Source organism: Hipposideros armiger, unplaced genomic scaffold (genome assembly GCF_001890085.2).
Source record: "Hipposideros armiger isolate ML-2016 unplaced genomic scaffold, ASM189008v1 scaffold_299, whole genome shotgun sequence".
Lineage (NCBI taxonomy): Eukaryota > Metazoa > Chordata > Mammalia > Chiroptera > Hipposideridae > Hipposideros > Hipposideros armiger.
Genome location: NW_017731649.1, coordinates 556,628 through 580,828, shown reverse-complemented (window position 1 = coordinate 580,828; position 24,201 = coordinate 556,628). Strand labels below are relative to the sequence as shown.

At 46.9% G+C, this 24,201-nt stretch overlaps 1 protein-coding gene across 15 annotated transcripts in view; it reads right to left on the bottom strand.

The window, feature by feature from the left end:
• Window positions 1-24,201, bottom strand: part of AFDN (afadin, adherens junction formation factor) — a 93,749-nt gene that overhangs the window by 14,009 nt on the left and 55,539 nt on the right. For all 15 annotated transcript variants that reach the window (XM_019659479.1, XM_019659482.1, XM_019659484.1 and 12 more), the window contains 8 exons: window positions 21,815-21,918; window positions 19,364-19,450; window positions 3,826-3,891; window positions 3,542-3,615; window positions 2,959-3,077; window positions 1,734-1,928; window positions 1,010-1,101; window positions 482-667 (listed from right to left, as the gene is read on the bottom strand). In XM_019659479.1, the coding sequence (XP_019515024.1) occupies window positions 482-667; window positions 1,010-1,101; window positions 1,734-1,928; window positions 2,959-3,077; window positions 3,542-3,615; window positions 3,826-3,891; window positions 19,364-19,450; window positions 21,815-21,918 (923 nt within the window). The remainder of the gene's footprint in view (window positions 1-481; window positions 668-1,009; window positions 1,102-1,733; window positions 1,929-2,958; window positions 3,078-3,541; window positions 3,616-3,825; window positions 3,892-19,363; window positions 19,451-21,814; window positions 21,919-24,201) is intronic.

Below are 24,201 nucleotides of genomic sequence, written 5' to 3'. Positions count from 1 at the left end.
CTGAACACTGGAGGTTCTGGTTTAGCCACACAGCTGTGAGCCTTCTTCCTGGGTCAAAAGCTCCTCTGTTCCGGCAGCTGAATGTCACGTGGGAGCACAGCTCCGTCACTCAGCGGCACTTACTAGCCTGTGTTGATTTAATTTATGCGTCTATTCTGCAGCCACGTTCTTTGCCTCATGGGCAGGGACCATGGCTACCCCGTGATCACCGGGGTTCTCATTTCTCACTCCTCGAGTCGGTACACCTCGCCTTACCCACTGTAATTATGGCTTAACAGCACTAACATTTCATTCATCCAACGTGAAGAGACCAAGAGCCCCTTTTCCTATTCAGTGTTCGCTCCCATCTATCCCTTTGCCTCCGTGAACCACAAACCCGTGAAGGAAAGCGCCGACACCAGCAGCGCTGCAGCACAGGGAGCTGCACGTCTCAGGGCCCACGCGGCTCGCACCCTGCAGCTGCCCATGGAGCCCCTCTGACCTGAGCCGCGATGCCGGGATGGCCGCTGTCCAGGTGCACGTGTGGCTTCTCCTCATAGTTTGGCCACTGGTTCTGAGGAGGAGCCGCCCGGTCCTGGGCCTTGGACGCAGGGAAGGTGAAGTACTCTCTGGCGTACGTCTGAGTGGGGATGGGGTAGGCCTCGGGGCGCGGAGGAGGCAGCTGCTCCTGGAGAAGCACATGGGGAGAGTGAGCTTCCGCAGAGGCTGCGACAGGCTAAGTTAGTAGTTTCCTATGGTCTCTCTTAAAATACAGCATGTATAGAATGAAACACGGTATGTGTGTAATAAATGTGCCATATATATATATATATATATATACACAACAAAAAACTGCTTTACCCAGACCTACTAATTTAAAGCTAATTTACCTAGTATACTAAGAATAACCATGTTAAACGCTCACAAATGCTAAACATGCTATATGTGGAGTGAAAGCTATACTGGACCATCAGCCTTCTAAGGGACGGTAAGTGTTAGTGACAAAAGCTGGTGGGTGTGTGGCTCAGACCTCCGTGCACAGGTTTCCGGTGGAGACGGACGTTATCCTGGCTGCTGCCCCAGGGGCTGGTGCACTTTTCCCTCCAGGACTGGGAGGCTGATCTGTTGGAAAGAGTCAGGGAAAGAAATGTAACATGACATAAAACAAGACAGGACCCGACAAGCGTTCTTTAAGGGCAGTCACCATGTGCCACGCGTCGGCATTCTGCCAGTGAGGTGTCTGGCACAGAACTGAACATAAGGCACGGGAGGGGTTCGGGCTCATCCTGCCTGGCCGTCCCCTGATAACCAAGGCCCAGAGCCACGAGGTCTCCCCACAGACGAGCGACGGGCTAATGGTCTTGGCAAGGGCCACAGAACAGATCTTTCATGCACTGTGAACCTCTTGAGAGTTGCACATTCTTCTACTGCTTCTTTTTCTTAAGAGCCCTTTAAAAGTCTAAGGACCATCTGAGCTCCTTCTGGTAGGATGCTAGCTGCTGCCAGTGACATTACCAATGTACCTGCCTAGAGCAGCAACTGATCAAAGGTTTTCCAACTTAAGATTTTATTTCCTGTTAAAAGAACATTTGTTTTGCTATCCCTCAGGAAAAACAGACCCCAGCCAGCCAACACAGGCAGGCATCACGTCCGTTTTAATAACTTAAACCAGAGCACCCCTCCTCACTCTGTGACCACGCATGTACATGAATGAGAACTCAGGGCGAGGGAAGGGGGGCCAGTCACTCTCTTACTTGCTACGTTGGGGCTGGAGCGGTGGTCAGCTCTGTTCTTCAGTAGTCTGTCATCGCCAGGTAATTTCTTTGGTTCACTATATTCTGCCCATGGCAGCTGAGGGCTCTCAGGAGACCCATTCTGAGCTGAATTATTATAGAGCTCAAAACCTTCACTCTTTGGTCGGGGTTTCCCTGAGCCGCGGCGATCTGAAACTGAAATCAAAGTACGTTCAAGATATCTTCATCAATTCAAGCTTTTATTTTTTAGTTTTCTTAGCTTCTTGCTTGGTGACCCCAATTTATTATCTACTTTTAAGTTTCCCTCTTTGGTTTCTAACTCTTTCTACTCTGGTTCTTTCAAATGAAACTAAGAAGTCAGACAGCCAACATATTAAGTGTTATGAAACGAGTAAAAAACACGCTGAGTCAAGGCATATGGTACAATACATGCTTTTAAGATACCTTTTTTGCTTCAATAAACAGTCAGTCCAGGGTGTTGGGTACATTTTCCGTGGCTGTTCTGTTACTAGTAGGCCTGGCTTTTGGGCTCTGGGCTCTGAAGCTCCCAGAATGCTGACCTATGGAGCTGAGAGCTGTCAGGGCCGGACTCCACGGCCATGCAGTTAGCAAGTGGGCTGTGAGGACTGAGATGGGAAGTTTGCAGTGTGTGATTTAAAGATAACAGGAGTCCTGATGTACTCCCCTGTGGTTTCTGAACTCATTTCTTTCAAAAGCCCTACATTTATATTGATTTTGCTCTGAGAGTTTTCATGTAGCTACAAAACCACCGTTTCTATCAACAAGTTACTTTATTCAAATAAGTGAGCTTCTTATTTAAAGTGAAAGCTATACAAGATAATCATGTGTCCTATTCCATTCAGCACATGCAGGACTGAAATAACTGCTCATATTCCTAAACCTTCTTTCACTAGGGAATTCTGTGTGTTCTCTGAAGACTTTATATCCCGTGTTTGCCTATGAAAACTGAAAATTCATTCATCCGCTTACTTGCTGACTGAGTGCCGCCCTACGCCAGGCACAGGGACGCTCTCCGCGGTCACCTCCAGGCCTGTGGCGGTGAGGCCAGGTGGCTCTTAGCACTACACACAACAGTCTCTGCTCCACAGGGCTTTGGTAATATTAAAGGGGGTCCCTGCCTGCCACGTGGGGAGTGATTGCTAAGTCTGCTGCTGCTGGAGCAGTCCATGGAAGACACAGCCTGTCCTCCACAGCAAGGCCTTACGTCTTTGCATCACTGGAGACGGCTGACTGAGCAGGGTGGCGAGACCGTGATAGATCGCTCCTTGTTTCGCTACCTCCAGTGTCACCACGGAGCTTGTTCTTGTCATGAGCTCTGCGGCCCTAGGACGAGAGTGGTACAAACGTACAGAAAATGAAACACAGTGCTGCTCTGTCACCATGGGCGCCTGTGACCAGGGCAACAGGCAGCATGGCCTACAGCCTCCTCTGCTGCTTTGAGTAACGGCTCTGCCCTTCGGCCAGACTACCTGCTGCCCATTCCTTTACTTTATAAATTAATGACACACACACGTCCTGTTATCACATTCAGGATAATAAGATGATAGAAATTTCAGGAAGTGTTAAGAATTGTTTTTAAAACTTCAAAGAAACTGCTACAGACTGAAATACATACTTATATTTTGCTAACAAATGAAACGTCATGCACACTAAGAGTTTCACACCTAAAAAGGCAGAGCAAGGGCAGGGCCTTTGGGAATTAAGTTTCGTCTTCCAATTGTGAACTTTAATGTGAACTATCCCTAAACATGCTAAAATTATGCTTCACACAAAGAAATGAATGATACCTTTCTTGAGAGAGTCCTACGAGGCTTCGTCCATCCACACTGAGGAGCTGGTCGCCGGCAGCTAAGCGGCCATCCTGGGCCCAGCACCGAGAGACACAGGTGTGTCCAGCGGTGGGACCGCACAGGGAGGGGAGAGAGGGGAAGGCAACGGTCAGCACATTTAGTGTGTATGTACGGCAAACAGCACTTCGTGCTTTGTAACCAAAAGTACCAGGGGAATAGCTCATGTGATTTGTTAAATAGTAGATACACCGAGAACTGACATCTTTAAAAACGATACTAACCACATCTGCAGCACCTCCTTTCACAACGGACTTGACATAGATTCCAAGTTTATCTTGACCAGCACCCTAAACAAAAACAGGGTAAGAAACACTGCATTGAAGATACAGTAAGGAATACAATACTCAGGGAAGTAAAACAAAACTAAAAACATAAAATACGTACATAGATAACTATAACAGAAATCCCGGTTCTTGTTTTTATAAGAAAATTAGAAATATAAAAACTGTATTAACAGAATTAATAGTCTATTTGGTAAATATAAGGAAACCAACAAGAAACACACCCATTTTGTGTTTGCAAATTAAGAAAAATGACTCCTGAGAAATCAGTCAATTATTACCAAACCAGCTGAAGACTAAGCTAGACTGAGTCCCAAAGGTAACTTAAGGTCAGTCCTGAACAGCTACAGGATCAGTGAACTAAAAACTACCCTCGTGATACATGCTGTTCATCACTTTCACACAAAAGCAACTGGCTATAGGACTTCTGCATTCCAAAATTTACCTACATCCCTTGTTCTGTTCACACCTGTAGTTCACAATTTACACAGGAAGACACTCTTGTGGCCGACAAGAGAGACTCAGGTAGCAAGAGAAGACCAGGCAGAAAGTACTCTGTTGGAGGGTCACGGCTGCAACCCTCAACAAATCCTGAGCCACACAGTATGGCACTGGCTTCCTGCATGGCATCTCACGGAAGGACACGGGGCTTCAGGGAGACAGACGTAAGCCACACACACAACTGTTTTACAGAAGGACCAACGCCTGCTTGGACATTACAACTGTAACATAAAAACCAAAGTTTCGGATAATTTATTGGAGCCATCATCACATATGAAATATCACATGGCTATTTGTTTACCTCCAATCCTCTCCAAGTGAGTATTTCTCTTAGGTCACAACTACTTCAATAGCTGTGAAATACTGTGTCATAAAAGCAAAAATGTAAGACCGTATCCGAGAAAGTTACAAAGATAACGATTTCAACAAATGACTTAGCTCAAATATTCTATAACACTCGAATCACAGTTTCCATTAAACCCCTTCCTTTTCTGTGTAGTTAACAGCACAGGTTGAGAGAGGACGGTCCCACCGACTACCACTGCTGAGGCCTCAGCCCCCTCTGCCCTCTGGGAAACCCAGCACATAGCACGTCACTGTTTTGTGAGCCTGAAGACGCCTACTACATGCCTCATTCGGAAAACAGTACAGAATGTCTCAGTTTAACAAAACAGTTGACAGGGAGGCAGCGTGTTTCAGACTTCCTGTGGTTCCATGGTCTGGGGTCGAGTTTCTAGAAGTTCTCTATAAGCCCCAACCCAGCTCCAGACCTCTGCCAAGGTGTTCTGACGTGCTCCCCGCAGTGCCCTGTGTGTCCATCTACATACCGACAGCCACCGTGTCACCTGTGGGCAAGCTCCTGCCCAGACCCAGCAGCCCCCAGCGCCTACCAGGTGCCCCTTAGAAACCACCCAGCATGGCAAACACAACTCACAGCCAAGTGCAACCTGTGATCCTCGCCTGGGTCATTTCGCCATAAAATCAAAAACAAAAAACAAACAAAACATTATTGGAATAGTTGGCAAAGCTTGTACTTTTCTGTAATTCTAAAATTCCAGAATAAAAAATATATAGCAGTCGCTTAACAAATGGCAACTTTGTGAATTTAACAAAAGAGCAATAAACACACCTCTATACCTGACTTCACTGAGGCCAATTCTGTGTTTCCCTGAACCTCGGGACCTGACACACACTGGGAAATTATTTGTGAACCCCCACTGTTCCCATCTGTTAAGAGTGGGTATTCCTGCATACACAATCTAATTCCAAACTTACACAATCTACGACTAAATGCTTAACCCAACCACTCAGCTGTTTAAATGACAATTTCAATCATTCCACAAATACTCCCTAAGCCTATATGCTGTCTTAAGCTCTGCGCATACACATCAATGAACAAAACAGACCAAACGCCCCCGCCCTTGTGAAGCTTATATTCTAGCGTGGTTTTCTTCATAGTTGTCAAATATAGTAACACTTCTGATTGGAGCACTGAGGACATCTCTTCCTCTTTTTCTGCTAATACTATTGGGTTGTCGGAACAGTCATGACGCATTTTTGCAATGAAAAACACAGAAAAAATACGTTATGACTTTTCCGACAACCCGATACATGATGCTCATTTATAGCTAGTATCCTGTCAGATTTTTTTAAAGGTTCTAAAATACAGTTACTTTTCTCCTGCTCTCTGTGTGACATAAAAGCAACGCTCACGGAGTTACATCACATTACGCGGGGCCCCGCGTTTCCAGTTCCCCAGTCAACCAACGTCTGAAATATTGAGTGGGAAACTCTGGAAATACACAGTGCGCTAAGTTTTACATTGTGGGCCACTCCGAGCGGGCAGCGCGTGACCGTCCGTTCGTCCAGCATCTTCACAACATACATGCTGCTCGCCCATGAGTCACTTAGTAGGTGCCGCTGTTATCAGGTTGGTTATGGGACAGGCTACACTCACATCACTTCTACTGCAGTACACCGCTGTATTTTATTCTCAGTTACTGCTGCTCTTCTCGCACAGTGCCTAACTTATGCTTTATCACGGTGGGTGTGGACAGGAACACACAGTATATGCAGGGTTCGGTACCATCCACGGGGGTTTTGGAACATCTCCCCTGTGAATAAGGAGGGATGACTGTACCAGTTTTTAGTGTGAATGAGCACTTAACTACATTTTCACACAGCATTAGTTTTTGGTAATGTAATACTGTCCTTGTAAGTTAGATAATAAAAATTGTCCTTCTAATAAGATAATCAATTACTACCATCTTTGACAAAAAAAAACAATCTAGCAGTAATACTAGTAATACAGTGCTTTTAGTAACACTGATATAAACAATAAAATACCAAAAATACACTTTAACACAATAAATCAAGCCCTCCGTCCCCATTTCTGGTATGATAAGATTACTATTAATAAAAAAAAACAACCCTCATTTATTTAGACAAGCTGTAACAACAGGACTCTAAAATCACAGAATGATACACGAAGAAAGTGAGAAAAGCTCTCTGTGCTTCTCCGTAATAAACCAAGAACCTGCATACACTTTTTGTTGCATGTCAGTTTGCTTTTGTTACTCAGTTGTCACTCTAGGAAGGTGTCTTTGTCCCACAGCCAGCAATAAACTGGCTTCACTGGATTATTACTTTGTGTTTTCAACTAGTAGTCACATGCCTGAAGGGAATTACTGTGTTCTATTACTCCACAAGCACTCCACGCATAACGATAAGCCTCAATGTGGTAGACTCCATGAAAATGCAATTATTGGCATAACCTGAAATCCAGTACCGTTTTTACATAGGTAATTTACTATACTTGTGCTACACGCAATGTAAAATTTAATAAGCCTAAGCAGGCTATTTACGTACAACTGATCACATCACATATTTGACAGCAGCACTATCACCATGTCTTTAAGCAGAAGCTGACATCATCCATTTCAGGAAATTTCTGGCCCCAAATGGACACGCTCCTTGTGATGGGTCGGCGGCTCCCTCCATCCTCCCGCGTGACGAGCACCCCCGCCCCCCAGCCCGAAGTCGCAGCAGCCTCCTGCACACGCACTGGCCCCCGAGCCCAAGCTCAGGCGTAAGCCTCTCACAGCTCTGCTGGGTCCACGCCAGCGCCAGGCCCCAGGCCATCCTGTTCCCATGTTCTTGCATCTGCTTATGTGGCTCTCTCCACACGGCTTTCTGATGCACTGCCTGCCAAAATCCTTTCATCATCCGGTTCCCAGACTCACCTGCCAGCACCCCCTAACCCCCTTGCCTTCCCAACATCAGACAAGATGTAATATCTTCCTCACTTAGGTTCCCATGGGAGTGTCCTGGTTCCCGTCCTGTATTCCAGCTACTTGTACAGAAGGCCTCCCCCACGTCCTGTCCCCTCCCCAGCCTTATAAGGCTACTTAGTGTGGTCAATTTCTTATTTTAGAAACCTTCTATGAGGAAGTCCAGAATGTTAAGGAATTCATTCATAGGTTAGGAAGCAGCTGATATATTCATTATTATATATGAGTTGGTAACATAACATTTGATAACAGTATAAAGTTGCTAGTTTAAAAAGTCAGAAATCCGGGCCGGCCAAGTGGCGCGTTGGTTAGGAGTTGGCTTGGGACGCCAGCTCTGAGCAGCAGGGCCCCGGTTTGGATCCCACATGAGGGCCAGCGATGCTGCGCCCTCTACAGCTAAGATGGTGAACAACAGCTCAACCTGGAGCTGGGCTGCCGTGAGTCGCCGGTGACGGCGTAGGCTGCAGTGGGGCTGGCCGGCAGCGGGCGTGAGCTTTGTGAGATTCCATGAGCCGCCGTGAGCAACTGTCCAATGGCCGGCCAGCCACTGCCTCACCTGGGAAGATAATACCAACATAGGCCAGTGAAGCGACATCCTCCACAACTAGACTGAAGAACAAAAAGACAACAACTCGTCTGTTCCCCTCCCCAAATTCCCCAATAAAATCTTAAAAAAAAAAAAAAAAGTCAGAAACCCTAAGCATTTCTGATGATGGGACCAAATGTGTTGCTGTTTCAGGAAGGGACATTCAAATCTGTTCCTGTCAGGTAATGGATTAGGAGAAAGGCATGGTATTGAAGTAATAGATATTATTTGCTCACATGATGGGGATTTATCTAAATTCTAAGTTACAATCACTTCTTTTAACCCCTAATTAGTCCAGGTTATAAGTAGTGTATCTGCTTGTCACAAAGGGAGGTCTTCATCCAAGGAAATATGAGTTCATGCTATTAGAGACCTCAATTCAGAAGACCCATTAATTAGTGTCTAAAAGGTCTACTTAAGGCTCATCATAAAAATTAACTTTACTCAAATTATCAACAATGCATCATGAAATATATTTTAAAAAACACTGTTGGTGTAGGTGGGTGATACAAAGTAAAGAATCTGGATCTAGAATATTCTAAGAGGTACCCAAACTCTGGTTGGCACTGAGTTTTCCAAATGTGGTCTCAGCCGGTACCACGTCCTAGGAACTGTCCTCTCCTTCACAGGCTGCCCCGCTCCGTTTCCGTGAACACGCTGGCAGCCCACGGCCATTCCTTCCCGTGGACACACGTCCTTCCTGCAGACTGGCCGCCTCTATGGCAACGTCCTTCCCTCCTCCGCTCTGCTTCCTCTACCTCTGCTTCTTCGAAGCCTATCGATACTTCATGTGCAGCTCCGTTATGAACTGGCCATAAAAATTATAAATATGGGGCCGGCCGAGTGGCTCAGTTGGTTAAGAGCTCGCTCAAGAGTTTGAGCTCTGAGCAACAGCGGTTCGAGTCCAGCCCGAGCTGAGCAGCCGCTGAGCTGCCAACAGGTAGCAGGATGGCTCAGCTTAAAAAAAAAAAAAAAGAAAAAAAATATATATGACTGTCGCACAGAGAAATTACAGTCACACTGGTAATTACTTTAGAAAAACAAAATTACAGGTGAATATCTGGAGATGAAAGAACCGGGAGGAATTTCTAACTACTGTGTGTGTGTCTCAAACTGACATGGGTACTTTGAACCCAAACACCACAACCTCTGACCAACTCAAAGGTGATCCAGTGACTCAATCTGGCCACAGCGGCTTTGGGCCCGAATGCCCGCCTGGCTAGGTGCGCAAAGATAAGAAAGCTCTGCTTCATCGCAGCTAACCGCCCTCTGCCCTGGGAGCAGGCCAGCTCTGTCTGGTAAGACACCAGGCAGACTACCATCCGACAAGCCACAACGATGCCTTAGCATTACGGAGCTTCCTGCTGTGCCTGCCCTACCTCGTGTGAATAAAAGTAAAAATGTTACAGACTATGATAAAAAAAAAATTATATGAAATAAAATGTATTAAGTTCAGAGACAGTAAACCACTTATGTCTCATTTCTAAGCAATTATGCACAAACTAATCTAAACTGAACTTAACCCTCTGCTGGGTGCAACTGATCTCACAGATTCATTGCACACAAAGCTGCCGCTATGAAATACGTCTTTACTGTACTGAGTCACAAACACGACTGGCGACAGGTTAGGAGGAGAGGGAAGATACGGAAGCGATGAGTCACGACACTTAACTGTTAGACATTTGAAAATTTGTGTGCAATGAATCTGTGAGATCAGTTGCACCTGACAGAGGGTTAAAGAAAATTAAAATAATTCCTTCGGTTCCTGTTTCATTTACATGTATACACAGATGCTGACTCACAACTGCTTTTATGGTCATTCCACTCCTTTTCTAATTAACAAAGGAAAAGGGGGTCCAGAGTTAGAACTCTCTGCTGTTACACGTCCATGGGTCACCATCTGTCACTACAAGAATGTAAGTATGAGCTACGTGAGCGCTGACCAAAAGCCACTACAGGAATAGAAAGAAACAGCTTTTCAGATGTTGGTGACACTCTACCAGCATGCTGTCCGATCCCACAGCCACTCGGCCTCTGCAGTGTGGCCAGTCCCACCAGAAATGTGTGGCTGGTGTAAGACATGCTCAGGTTCCAAAGGCTCAGTACGGAAAAAGAATCTAAAAGATCTCATTAACAAATTACATGGACTACACACTGAAATCCTAACACTTTGGATATAATGCGTGAAATAAAACACATTATTAAAACCGACTTCACGGTTTCTTTTTATTTTCTTTAAGGTAGCTAAGAGAAAATTTAGAATTACCTATGTGGCCCACACATTCTATTTCCATTGGACAACACACCTCTAAAACTATAGGCTTCACATAGTATATATGTGATAGTAACCACAGGCGCTAATAATAAATTTACAATGTTGCAGATAACTTGGTAAAAACAGGATCTTACCATAATATAGTATATGCCAACGTTATACACCCTGATTGCCAAGCACTAGAAGAATAACCACAGCTATACATTAAAATTGAGAAAACAATATATCGGGTTGTCGGAAAAGTCATGACATATTTTTTGTTTTTCGTTGCAAAAATGCGTCATGACTTTCCCAACAACCCAATAGTAAATGTATAAAATACATTCTGAATTCTAAATAATTTTAAGAATCACTTGACTAAAGGTATCTACACTGGTATTTGAAAAATCTACTATTGTATTTTTAGTGTATATGTTAGCTGCAAAATTAAAAGAATAAGCATAACCATTCAGAATTTGCCATTTCTCATTTAACAAAACAAATTCCCTTTTTAAAGAGGATCTTCTGGAAAGCACCGATATAATTCCAAAGGCATCAGGAATGATGAATCTCACTACTTACAACTCTGAAATTTGATGAAACTTAAGTAGGAGAGTAACACAGCAGCACAGCACCCACTCTGCGGGGTTTGCCGTCTGTGCCTTTCCACCTCGCCTGACTATTAGAGAACAATGACCAAACACACGAGCATAGCAGCCAGGCAGTGCAAAGAACGCGGAGATCAAGGGCCTCAGTCCTCCAAAACAAGCAACTGAAACGAAGTAACACATCGCTCATGTGTGATCTTACGAACGGTGAAATGCACCTTGAAACTGCTTTGCTTTCCCGTAAAAGTGAAGGAAGAGGGTTCGAGAAGAGAATTTGCGAGGGAGGTGGGACTGAGGAGGAGGGGAGAGAGAAAGGGCAGAGGGAGAAGAGAGGGGAGCAAAACTAGGTCTGGAACTGACTTGTAAAACAGGTACCAAGGAGAATGGCAGTCAGTTAACAAAAAGGTTCCCCAACAGATGCAACTCGGCTGCTGGACATCCCACTTGCCCTAGAACTGACAAAGAAACACGCACCTATCAGTTGCTTAACGTATCCGATGAGAAATGGCTACACGGAAAAGCTGCCCAAATACCTTGTTTTCTCTAATTCTTCCAACGCACCTTTTGGGAAGGCTTCAAAGTACAGGTCCGCTCACCTCACCTCCTGCACAGCCAAGCGCAATCAGGAGTCTCGATCAGAAGGAACCTACCCTTCCAACATGCCAGTGGCAAACTGAGTGAGTGTGGGAGTAGGAGATGATTAACAACAGAAAAACATCATTAAAATACAATCCAAAAAAAAAAAAAGCAGCAGCAGGAGGAAAAAAGACGTGCCAGCCGGAGCAGCATGAATTCACGGCTATTGTTCTCAGGCCTGGAAGCGCAGTCTGGACTAGCTGGGCTTCAGCAATCAGTGGGCTGGGATGACCTAAGTGCTCAGGAATACGGAAAACTCATCAGGCGTCCAGCCCCACCATGCTCTGCCCACCTGCTCCTTTCTCAGTGTTTGACACAGTAAGTCTAGTCAGAGAAGTAGTCCTGACCCATTAAACATCAAAATTCAGACTAGAGTTTACAAACCACCGAAAAGCTCCCTCTTTTGGGTGGGATTCTGAAATGATCAGGTTGAAAACTCCTTCTGGACCCACACCCTGCCCTCAGTGGTGTGGAAGAGCAGGTCAGTGCGCGACGGGGGGGGGGGGGGGGTGTTGTGGACAAGTCCGAACGTGACCTATCTCTGTGAGCGAGGCTCCAGGCCCTGCTCCGTGGGTCTGTTGACTCTTCGCATAAAATACGAAACAAGAGGCATCACAGCACCACTCTTCCCCCGTCCACAATCAAGTGAAGGAAACGGGCCAGACAGGAGGGCGTTCGGCTGGGTCCCAGACAGCTGAGGTGGCAAGTGTGCTGTGTGGGTCTCACCTGGGCGAAGGTGCAGAGCTTTCCTGAGCTTCCTAAAGAGACCTGTGACTCGGAGGAGTGAGGGCCCACAGCAGGCCCCTGGGTACCTGTGTACCCAGAGCACAGCAGCGTGCCCTGAGCCTTGAGCCCTCCTTGGATGGACGGTTCCCTTCATCCGATGGACCTACAAATACCAATGCTTTAGCATTGACACTTAATGTTCCTGTCATGTGGTTTTAATATTGTAAGTGAATTCAATCTTTCAGTCAGTCTAGAAATCAGCCGTTATTATAAAATTGGTAAAAAATTATTCTTTTATATAATATGCTATTTTGCTTTTAGAACCAAAGTATAAAATATTGCTTTCAAATTCATAATCAATAGCCACACAGGGCACTAGGTCATTTTATAACTCCATGGAAAGTTATTTCTGGCATTTCCACGGCAGAAGCTCTGCAGTCACACCGGGTACTTTGGAATTGATTTTGAAAAAGAACCAAGAATTTCCTGACTTCATTTCTTTGACTAGGTCTTTCCCACGTGGTCGCAAGTAAGCACACCTTGAACACAAACAAGAGTCAAGGTCTCAAATTCAAGGCACTAAATTACAGTTCATGTAAGGAGCTCTCTTCCAACAGTGAGGGGCAGTATATTAACAACCACGGTTTTCACCCTCTCCTTTTGAAGGCACAGGAACCTTAATTTGTTTTTTAAGCTAACTAAATAAGATTCAAAATTTAAAATCAGTATATAGTCTAAAAGCACAAACTAAAACTATCTTTAAGATACTACCGAATTCACTGTTCATTTATAAATAAAATAGTAAAACAGTCTAAGTACTTTCAAAATGGTCATTTTATGTTCAAATGTAGAAAAAAAGGGTTTTAGAGAAAGCCTACAGTAGGTACAAATCACCTAATGCAGCCAAAACAAAGTTACATCATGGCTTTTCTTGTATATGTCCTCAGTAAATTATAAAGCTGTCATTACAATTACTTCAAGCAATTGTCACCATATTATAAGTAGCTGGGTTAAATGTACTTTTTTTTTTGTAGTATAAAAAGTATCCAGGAGACTTGTATTTTTATGAGCCTTAAGAACTGGCAGCATTAAAACAAAGAGCAACAACAGGCATCTGGGTGTGTAATTACGAGCAACATTAAATGGTTGCCTCATGAGCAAGCTAATTAGTGACAGGTCTCCACAAGCTCGTGGAGAAAAACAACCCGTAAAGACCAGCCTGGAGGAGCACACCCGCGTCCCAACAGCACCCTCAGGAAACTCACCCCGGGCTCAGCTCTCCCCACAACGGAGAACCACATTGGATCCCAGCACAACAGCTTCTCAGCCTGAAAACACACCGTCTACTTCTCTCAGCTGCAACAGCAACCAACACGCTGGGCTTGCAAAACTCGGGACACAGTTCCGAGCGGGACGCAGTGACACTTGTGGCATTCTATCAACACGAACAAGACGCATGCAACACTGAGACTCTTACGTAACCAGTCAGCTCTGATTTCTGTTCACTTGGTACTTTATTCAACTTTAGAAAGAGCTAGAAAAACGAGGAGGAGGGAACTGTTTGTATTTTAAAGCTCCAAATTAAACAGGAAGTGTCGCGCCGTCCCACAGATGAGTAAGAAGAAGTGGCACGCTGAGCTCCCAAAGCAGCGCTGGGAGCAGGCAGCCACACAGCCGCACTGCTCTGAGCCGTCTATGGCTTCCCCAGGACGGAGCTGCAGCATGCAGGAGCAGCAGGGGACTCAGCGGCCAGTGTCCTGGCTCGCTAATTGGCCAAAAAGACAGACTGGGCCAGATACAAAACACACAGACACTGAGGTTACTGGGGGCACAACTCAGTCACAGAGGCCGACCGGCTGTTTGCAGGAAAGAACACAATACACGGTGACATTAAGAACAAGGGGCAGACCTGATCACCAACTCCCAGAGGCTAAGGACGCTTCCGGCGGCTCCTCTCACCTGACACTGAGGTCAGCACGCTGCCCCGGCCGCACCGCAGCCTGGAGAGGTGAGGCGGTCTGCTCCGCCCTGAGGCACCAAGGGCAGGCGCTCACCCCACAACTGGAGGGACAGTGCTGTGCCACAGCAAGAGGAGAGTGACAAGTGTCAGTCACGCTGCGGTAACAGGCCTCCAGCCGACATGCTCCTGCTCTGAGTTCTGTCCTCCAGAGCAGCTCTGCGACCCCTCGTCTCATCTGCGGCTCCCAGCTGGAGTCCCACCTCACGTACCCAGCGAGCTCACCCACTAGCTGGCACGGTCGCCTCCTCAGCCAGCCAGGCACCGGATCGCACGTGCTGCGTGTGAGCTGGGCCCCTGCCTATCACGCCGCCATCTGCCCCTCCCTGCCCCTCCTTCATGAGCTCTGCATGTGCCCAGCTACGCAGACAGAATCGGGCCGCGTGGGGCTGCTTCTCTTTCACTCACTATGTCCAGTTCATCAGGCAACCTGGAAGCTGTCACTCAACGACTGTGCGTGCACCAGCGCCTATGACGACCAGAAAAGGGGAGCCCCGCAGCAGAGCACAAGATGGGGTGTCTGCGGGTTGGTGTCACGTTACCTCACAACAAAGTGACCTCCAGCTGCTGACTCGACTCCATGCCCCATGCCTGTCACCGCCATTTGGAAACCAGTACCAGCTTACCTCTCACTACCCTACCGGTGGCTCTGAATGTGCTTCTGGGCACCTCCAGCCCTGCTGCGTCCAGCAGGGAGGACCACCGTGCAGGACAGCACTCGGTCAGGTGCCCCACCGGAGCCCGCTGCACGCTGCCTATCTCACTCCCAGCTCCATCAGAGTCTCAGGGCGGGCAGGTAACTGAGCGCTGCGGCGTTTCTGTCGGTCGGTGTGACTGGGACACAGCCACACCGCTTCGCTGACAGCTGCCCTGTGGCTGCTTCCCAACTACGGCTGCACAGCCATGCACGGAGCAGGGACCAAGCGGCCCAAACAGGAAAGACCTGCTCCCGCCCCCTCAGTGCACGCACCTCTAGGGGTGTCCCCTCACTGCGCCAGCCACGGCTGCAGCCCCTGCACGTCCCCTCAGCTCAAACTGTCAGCCACCGTCCTTGCCTGGCTCACACCTGCTCCCCCTTCAAGGTGCAGCTTACAGTCCTCTGCGCAGGGGGGCCTGGGCTGACCTGCACAGCATAGTTGGGCTCAGTCAGCCAGCAAAGATCCCTGAGAGTGACCCCCCAGGCCACTCACTCATTCACACTTTTTGCCTTGTCCCTGAAAGGACCACTAACAGAGTGGCTGCCTGCATGTCGATATTCTTGGCGGGAGAAGAAAACTTTGACAGCCACACACGTACTTAGTCCTGTTAAATGTACATATAAGTTGATGAGTTAACCACCTGAGAACTGAATCTGCAATGCCTCTTCAAAAACTCTTGCTATTCTTCCAGTTTTAAATGTATACATACTGTTTACTGTGGAAAATATCTGAAAGACAGGACATCAGAACAGAAGGAAGATCCCTGACACAATGGAGGACGCCGCCCTCTTGTTTAGAAAAGGAGGCACAGGCCTCGCGCGCGCCCCGGGATAGGAGGGGGCAGGTGTGCGCAGCCCCTCCCCACCTCTCCCAGGGGCCTGACGCACTGGGTGCTGGGCAGAGGGGAGAAGCCAAGGGGCGCGCCTTCTTGTGGGTCCTCTGCGTTCTCGAGGGGAGGCCTGCGGCGGCCACAGCTAGTGAGCGACACAGGGAGGAGGGAAGGGGCGCGTTCAAAGCAGAAATCACACATCAGCAGGCCCAGTGTACACGTCCGCATCCTCACGCTTCTCAATCCAGCCGCGGTCCGCAAAAAGCTTCATCCTTTGATTTACTTCTGCTTAACTTCCTGTGTTGTTACTATTACCCATTAAGTCCCAATTCTATAATCCGATATCTCAATTAGAAATATTGTTATTTTCTATTTTCTATGACTCTCTTTTAAATGTATTACCATAGAAAGCAAAAAACCCTGGAGATTTAAAGATTCAAAAGCGAATCTTTCACACAACATTCTCTTCCGGAATAAACATCACTTTAGCAATTAGCTGCTACCTTCATACATCTCTAGTCTTACAAGGGCTGCGTACCCTGAAGCTCACTGTGTCCTCCTGAACTGCGAGGCTTGTGGGAATCAGGCCTGGGCTCTACCAGCTGCTCATCCCAAACCGCTTGCGGGACAGCAAGGACCCAGTCACCTATCTTCCCACGACAAACAACTTTCTACCGACCACGGAACACTGCTTTCACTCCATGTTCCCTGTGTGAATGCAGGTGCAGAAAGAACACACAGTAGCTTGGAGCTGCACAGAAGAGGAGCGGGTGGCATGGGTGCCCAGTGAGGGAACCGCACACATGGGCACGGACAGGTGTGTGGCCAGCCGCCACGCAGGTGGACAAAAGCCGGGGGGAAGGGGCTCAATGTGCACGGGTCTGGTGAGGGCTGAGTCGTCCAGCTCCCTTGGCCTGGGGAAGCCGCCTTCCCCACAGCGACTGGGGGCGCAGCTGGCACACTGTGGTTTCTGGAGGGGGCTCCGGTGGCCTCGGCCTGTGCTCCGGGACAATCAGCACACACAGACCTGCAGCCCTGCCCAGGCGCCTCCACGCAGAGGCCTCGTAGGGAGGCCCCAGCTGAGTCACTGTCCCCACTCTGACTCCGCTCCAGGTCACTCCTACCCCTGCCGGGCCCACAGAAAGGTTCAGGGCTCCTCCTGGTGGCCAGAGGGCTCTCCCTGCCACCGGCCATCTGACCGACACATCCGGGGGACAGGGGACAGTGCCCTTTTCTTTTGCCTCTTGCCTGCAGTTGCAAGGAAGTGAATAAAGCTTGACTGCGACTTTGTTTGGCTTCTTGCCCTAACTGCCCACGAACAGCGGGCAGCTGGATCAGGTCAAAGGCAGCGGCTTGCGCGAGGAAAGACAAGGGAGTGCCCAGTGGGCCTCACGGGGTAGGGGGTGCGTGTCCTTGAGACGTCAGGACCCGAGCAAAAGGGTCAAAGACGTTTAACCTAAGTCAGACTGGAATCTACAGAAAACAGGTAGTTTGTAGAGAAAGAGATTATTTTTCTAAGCTGAAAAAGGTGGAGGAGACGCTGAGAAATGGTAGCACCCAAGAGATTACAGATGAGTATTTCAAATTTCCAGTAAGATGAGTATTTAAAATAAAATTTTAATAACACACACATCAGAAAACAAAGAGGTTAAATTTTTCCTGTCTAAGTGTGATGGAGTAGTTTTCATCCTAGTATTTTTTATCCTGAACATGGGCGTTTGGTTCAGTTGTTAAGAGCAGAAGAGCCCACAGCTGACACCTTCCCATTCACATCTGCACATTTTGAGCTCTAGGTCCATTCAATTACAACAGTCTGGAAATACAGCCATGAACGTGAGCCTTCTCAGACGAAGGGGCAGAAACTCTGGGCTCAGAGGCTCTGGACCTGCCCTCTGGGCTCCCTGGGGTGACCCCATGTGACCTGGCACTTCAGACCAAGACTAGCGCCCTGGACAACAGCTTCCAGCCACCCCTGAAAAGGCCTTCCAGCTGGCTCCTAACCGGAATCCCACCTTTAGCCCCAAGTTCTTGTAATTCATCCCACACGCCACGCCACTCCCAGGTATGGCTTCCTAACATGTCATCATGTCCCGCTTTTGTTCTGAACCCTTTACTGTTCTGTGGTGCCTACAGGATAAGGTACAAACTCTCAGCCTATGAATCTAGAGCAGCGGTTCTCAACCTTCCTAATGCCGCGACTCCTTAATACAGTTCCTCATGTTGTGGTGACCCCCAACCATAAAATTATTTTCGCTGCTACTCTATTCATATTTTTTCATATTCATATTCATAGAGTATATTCATATATACTCTAATCATATTCAATAATTTTGCTAGTTATGAATCGTAACGTAAATATCTTTTTGTTTTCTGATGGTCTTAGGCGACCCCTGTGAAAAGGTCGTTCAACCCCCAAAGGGGTCGCGACCCACAGGTTGAGAACCGCTGCTCTGGAGGCTCTAACATGAGTTACGCACCACCTCTTACTCAACTCTGCCTGCTGGTGCAGGTCCGAGTGATCTGAACACGGCACGTACAGTACACGTGGTTCTATCCTTCCTGTTACCCCAACGTCCCCTAAGTCCTTTTTGTCCAAGTGCTCTCCTGCCAAGGTAGCTGAAATGATACTTCCTTCCTGATGCCCTGCACAAACGGGGGCCAGCAGTTGGCACCATCGGAACCACTGTCTGAGCCCAGGTTGAGAATGCGGTTTCTGAAACTCCCCTGCACACCCACTGGAGGGGGTGCCTGGCGGTCAGAGCCAGAAACCTGCCGGGGTCAAGGTGCTCAGTGACTGTGCCGTGCACGAGGGCTGGAGAAGGGTGTGTGACACCCACTGTGACGAGGGGACAGGCCTCCCCTCTGGGCACTGACGAGGAGTTCCCTCCAGGCTGAAGTGGCTCACCAAGGTGGCTGACCCCTCTACCCTGCGCCCTCCGAGCACCGTTGGCTCCCTCTCCAGGTCCCTGAGGGGAGGTCCGCCTGCAGAGAGAGCAGAGCCCGAGCAGCTGCTTCACTCCTACAACACCCCCCAGCCCCCACCCCCTTAAACACAACACACACGCACTTCACCCTCAGGCAGCAACGTCCCTGCCCCCGACCACTGAGCCCAGGTTTATGAGTCTTTGTTTTTGGTTTTTTTTTTAGCTGAGCCATCCTGCCACCTGTTGGCAGCTCAGCGGCAGCTCAGCTCCGGCCGGGACTCGAACTGGTGACCCTGTTGCTCAGAGCTCACACTCTTGAGCCAGCTCTCAACCAACTGAGCCACTCGGCCGGCCCTCTGAGTCCAGGTTTAACGAACCCTGAGCACGCGCACGCCCGACTCTGTCCTACCTTTGCTGCAACAATGCTAAGGCCCATTCCATTTTGCTTTTTTAGGGTCACAGTGATTATTTCAGGTTCCTTCCTCAGAGGCTGAGCCTAAAGGATGAAAAGAAAGGTATACTTTACGGCTGAAATGGGGGTGCTTCTACATGGTCACACAGCTCATGCTCTATCTAGCCATGTTCACTGTGGTGAACTGGGGGGTAGTGGGGGTTGGGGAATAAACAGGAGAGTGGGAAAAGAAATAGTAAAAAAAAAAAATCAATCAGCACAGGTACTCTTAAAATAAGTGCTAATACTCTTGACTCAAGAGTCTTTTTTTAATAATAAATTTTTTTAAATTAACTTATTTTTTGAAATTAGTTTCAGCTGTACAACAGAGTGCACTAGTTACACTTTTTACCCCTCAAAGTGACACCCACCTCCCCCTTGACTCACGAGTGTTAAAGATGAATCTAGTCATAAATGCTATTGAAATGTTACTTGAAGAATTTAATGCATAAAACAAAACTAAACTTCCATAACTACCCAGTTACAAAAACCCAAACATAAAAACAAAATGAAGTTTTTACTTTATTACCTTTCAGAATAAATTCCTGGGTGTTTTTTAAAGAAGTTGTTTAAAAGTATTTTAGAGACTCTATGGGCAGGACAGAAGAGAAGTTCTGACAGAGGCACCCTGACATCTGTCTCTCAGAAAAATTAACAGACACCTTTTCTTACACAGCAGAATGAACGCAGCCACGGGGCTGGAGCAGCTGTGCTCCCGCTCCCACGTTACGACGGGAAGCCCACTCAGCTGGGTGCAAACCTCAAGCGACAAGCTATGTCCCCACAGGACAGGCCAGTTCTTGAACAGATTCATAAATGAGTGAGCAAGACAAATGATCTGTGGATGTGACACGCTGTGTACAGGTCACACCTCCCACGAAAGAGGAAACGAAACGAAAGAAGCAAGCTGCCAGTGCACACTAATGTTAAATATGTACAAAGGTGTGTTGCCTGGGAGTGAGGATTAAACAAGTGGCTGCTAACTCAGAACCAGAGGCTGTGAGACAGAATTTTAAGGGTAATAATAAGAGTGGGTGACATTATGATTTTTAAAAATCAAGATCTGAAATTTCCTGAGGGAGCTGTGAATAAACCAGAAAGGTAAAGAGCCAGTGATTCCACCTAAAAGGTACTTGTTTTTCTATGAAATACGGCAATCAGAAATTGCTGTCACGTAGGATTTGATAAGAGTTAGAAAGGTCAACGGTAAGTGTCAGAGGCACGGTCACTGTCAGTAGTTACATGTGTCATCTGTTTAGGAAACAGAAATTATCAACTAATTCAGTAGTGGGGGATGGATATGATACATGTTCAAATCTAAAAAATTTAATATACAGAGCCTACATTACATTCTTTATCGTATATTAAGTATTGCCACCTTACATAGTGCTTTCATAGAAATCAGATATACAATGGGCACCCTGTTTTGACTGAGTACCAATTAATAATAATTCAGGATACATAGTAAGTCTCTGAAGCTTCACGAGACTTATGGTTGTTTCTCATGACCAGAATCTCTAAATCTGGGCCCAGACACACTCATCTACTCCAGGGTGTCTGGGGTCATGGGGACAGGTAACACAAAATAGAGTAAGCCCTCTTCATAGTAAAATCCTGACCAATGTGTGGTCACGTCTGCTTGTTCCTTGAACCATTAAGTGGCTTAGACGAAAATGACAATTACAGAAAAGTTTAAGGCAAATGAAACTAAATAAAAAACTTCGAAATGGAAAAATTTCCTATTTCTTCTGGACTGGTATTTCAAACCAAAACAGGCTAGCGTGTGCGGTGCACGAGCACCCTGCACTGGCGCCGCCCCCTAAAGCAGGGGGAAGCAGCCTTCTGGTTTAAAAGGCTCTGTATGGAGCAAAGCAGAGCTTCCCTTAGAATGTAGAAAAATAGTAAATACTGGAATTGACCACTCTTTCAGAAATGTATGAAATATTAGTAAATGATTTGATACATACTTAAGACAAGGTAGAACGACTAAGATGATATTTTTAGCAAAGGAAAACATCTAATGAAATCTGTTAAGGCTACCATATTAACCTATTTTAAAAATGTATATTAACACTAAGGTTGGTATAACTGTGGGTATAAATACTCTTTATTTTAAAAAGCACCATTTGTTTGTAGACAAAACTGTACAGACAAGGCCTGAAAATAAAAACTTTATATATATATATATATATATATATATATATATATATATATATATATATATATATATATATATAATTAAATCGTGGGTTTAAGAGTTTTTAAATAAAATTAGCATTAAGAGGTGATTTTAAAGCTTTCTTAGCACAAGAATGTTCACTGTAGCGAGGAATGAATTTGCATCAAATTTTCAAGTCATAAGAAATACATTGCTTTTTCTGGTCCACCTAGCACCCGTCCAATACTTGCCAGTTCCATGTTCTCCCGTAGAAGGTGACTTTCATAATCTGCACCTTCAAAATAGATCGTCCAGGTACCTGGTGAGCGTGCGTGAGGAATCAACCTGCAGAAACCTGAGAAAACAAGTGGCTGTGAGACTGGCAGGCAGAGCGCATCACACACATCACAATCTTCAACAAGGGAAGAGCATAAGGCATCGAGCACTTGACATCTCATGACAATATTTGTTTTTCTTACTCTACACCTTTACTCCCTCTGAAAACCGAATTAGCAGGCATTGAAAATCATACATTTGTTTTGGTCCAACAGGCTGTCAACACCAGATAGAAAAGTGAGCTTGGTCTCCCCATTCCTTTGTTCCCAAGAACCGCTGTCCCCACAATGGAGGGCGACTGCTGAATCGCACTGTAATTCCTTCCTTGCTGCCCCACCTGCCGCATGGCCCAAGAGGCCCTCAGCACTACCCAGAGTCCCACTCTAATAAAGAGACAGGCAGGAGGGACCCGAGTGACACTGCTGGAAGTGTGCCTGCACTCCCAGACACCGGGCCATGTGACTTACAGCCCAGGTACTGACTCGTGCAGCAATTCTGGGGTAGAACAGGCCCCTTGTCATTACTGTCCAAATTTCCTTACAAGTAATACTCCAATTTCTTAACTAATAAATTTCAGAATCATCTTATAGTGTTTTAAAGAATGCCATTGGTATTTTCATCAGAGACAGCGACATCTTTACAAAACAGCCTTTCGATTCAAAATGTAGCATTCTTCATTTGGTCAGATCTTCTCTTGTGTTTCTCAGAAATTTTCTAACAAGGTCACGTCACACAGGCCTTGCGCGGGCCTTGTTAAGTTTCTCTCAGTGGTCTCATTATCATCAGCGGCTGACAATTGCCAAGAGCATACTGTGTGTCAGACACAGCTTGTCAGGAGCGTTCCGTCTCCATTAGGTCAGGGGGTCAGGCTGGAGCCTGCTGGCACTCTCCTCCACTCCAGTACCCACCAGGAAGGTAATTTGGGGGCCTCTATTTGGACACTTATGAGGTTTTGGTAGACAAAAAAGGAGGTGCCACAAATATACTTAAAGTACAAATTTAAATTAACTTCTTAGTTTTAGTCCTTTAAAAAAAAAGAAAAAGTTTCAACCCAGTTTCACTGAAATATAACCTACAACTTACTTCTCTTTCTTCTGTTTTAGAGAATTATAATTATCACAGTTTTGAAATTTCAACAATTGCAATTAATTTTCTTAGCTTTTCAAATATCAGGTTTCCCACAAGAAGTCTGGAGCATGTGGCAAGCAGACACTTCCTACTTCCTTAGCTTAAGGAGTGCGTCTCAGATCAGGTACAAGTCCATGCTGATTTTATAGCCTTCTCTCACAGAATCAATTGTATTGTACCAAAAAACAGAAGGAATGTAAATTGAGAGCATATAGTAGCTATTTGGCTTGCAAAAAGAATTGAGGGTGAAGAATTAAAAACACCGATGTCATAAAAGAAAACACCCAATTCTTTACAAGCCTTTTCAAGGCACCTGTGTTCTGGGCTACGTCATCATCTAACACCTGAAATGATGTGGTGATGCCCAGACCCAATAAAGCATCATGTGTCCGGAGAGCCTACAGGAGGTCCCGGGAACGGGGCGCGCAGCCCCCGGAGTTAGGCGCTGGGTAGGGGAAGTGAAGCAGTATGTTTGTAAGTGTGTTTCAAGTGCTGCCACAAAATACTGCACAACAACATAAGGATCCCCGGCGGAGAAGTCGGCTTAAGTGTTAGGAGGGGGCTGAGGTTCTCTGGACACAGGGACGCCTGACTGGAATCTAAGAAAATAAATAAAGGCGAAAGTTCAACAGCAGGAACAGGCCCAAAGGCCCCTGCATGGATGCACAGCACACTGTTCCAAAGTGGTCACCCACGCAGAGCGCTTCCAGGTGGGGACCGAGGCTGGAGGGCTGACCGCAAGCTCAGCAGCGATGGGGGAGAGCCGAGCCAGAGCCAGGAACAGGAACAGAGCCTGGTTTTGACAGCCGAAGGCAGCGCGGGGGCTGATGGGGCGGGAGAGCTGGCGCATGGGGCACAGGGAGCGGGGCTGACAGCTGCGGCCTCAGAGGGAGGGTGGCATAGCATGGAAGGCAGCTTTAAGCAGCCCCGTGGCCGCTGCTGCCCCTGGCTCCACCATTGTGCTGGGGTCAGTGTGAGGATACACTTCTTTTTTTTTTTTTAAAGATTTTTATTGGGGAATTGCGGGGAGGGGAACAGACAAGTTGCTGTCGTTTTGTTCTTCAATCTAGTTGTGGAGGTCGTTGCTTCACTGGCCCAAGCTGGCACCATCATTGTGCTCTTCTCTGGCGAGGCAGATCAGTCGCCGACTTCTGGACGGCCGCTCACTGCGGCT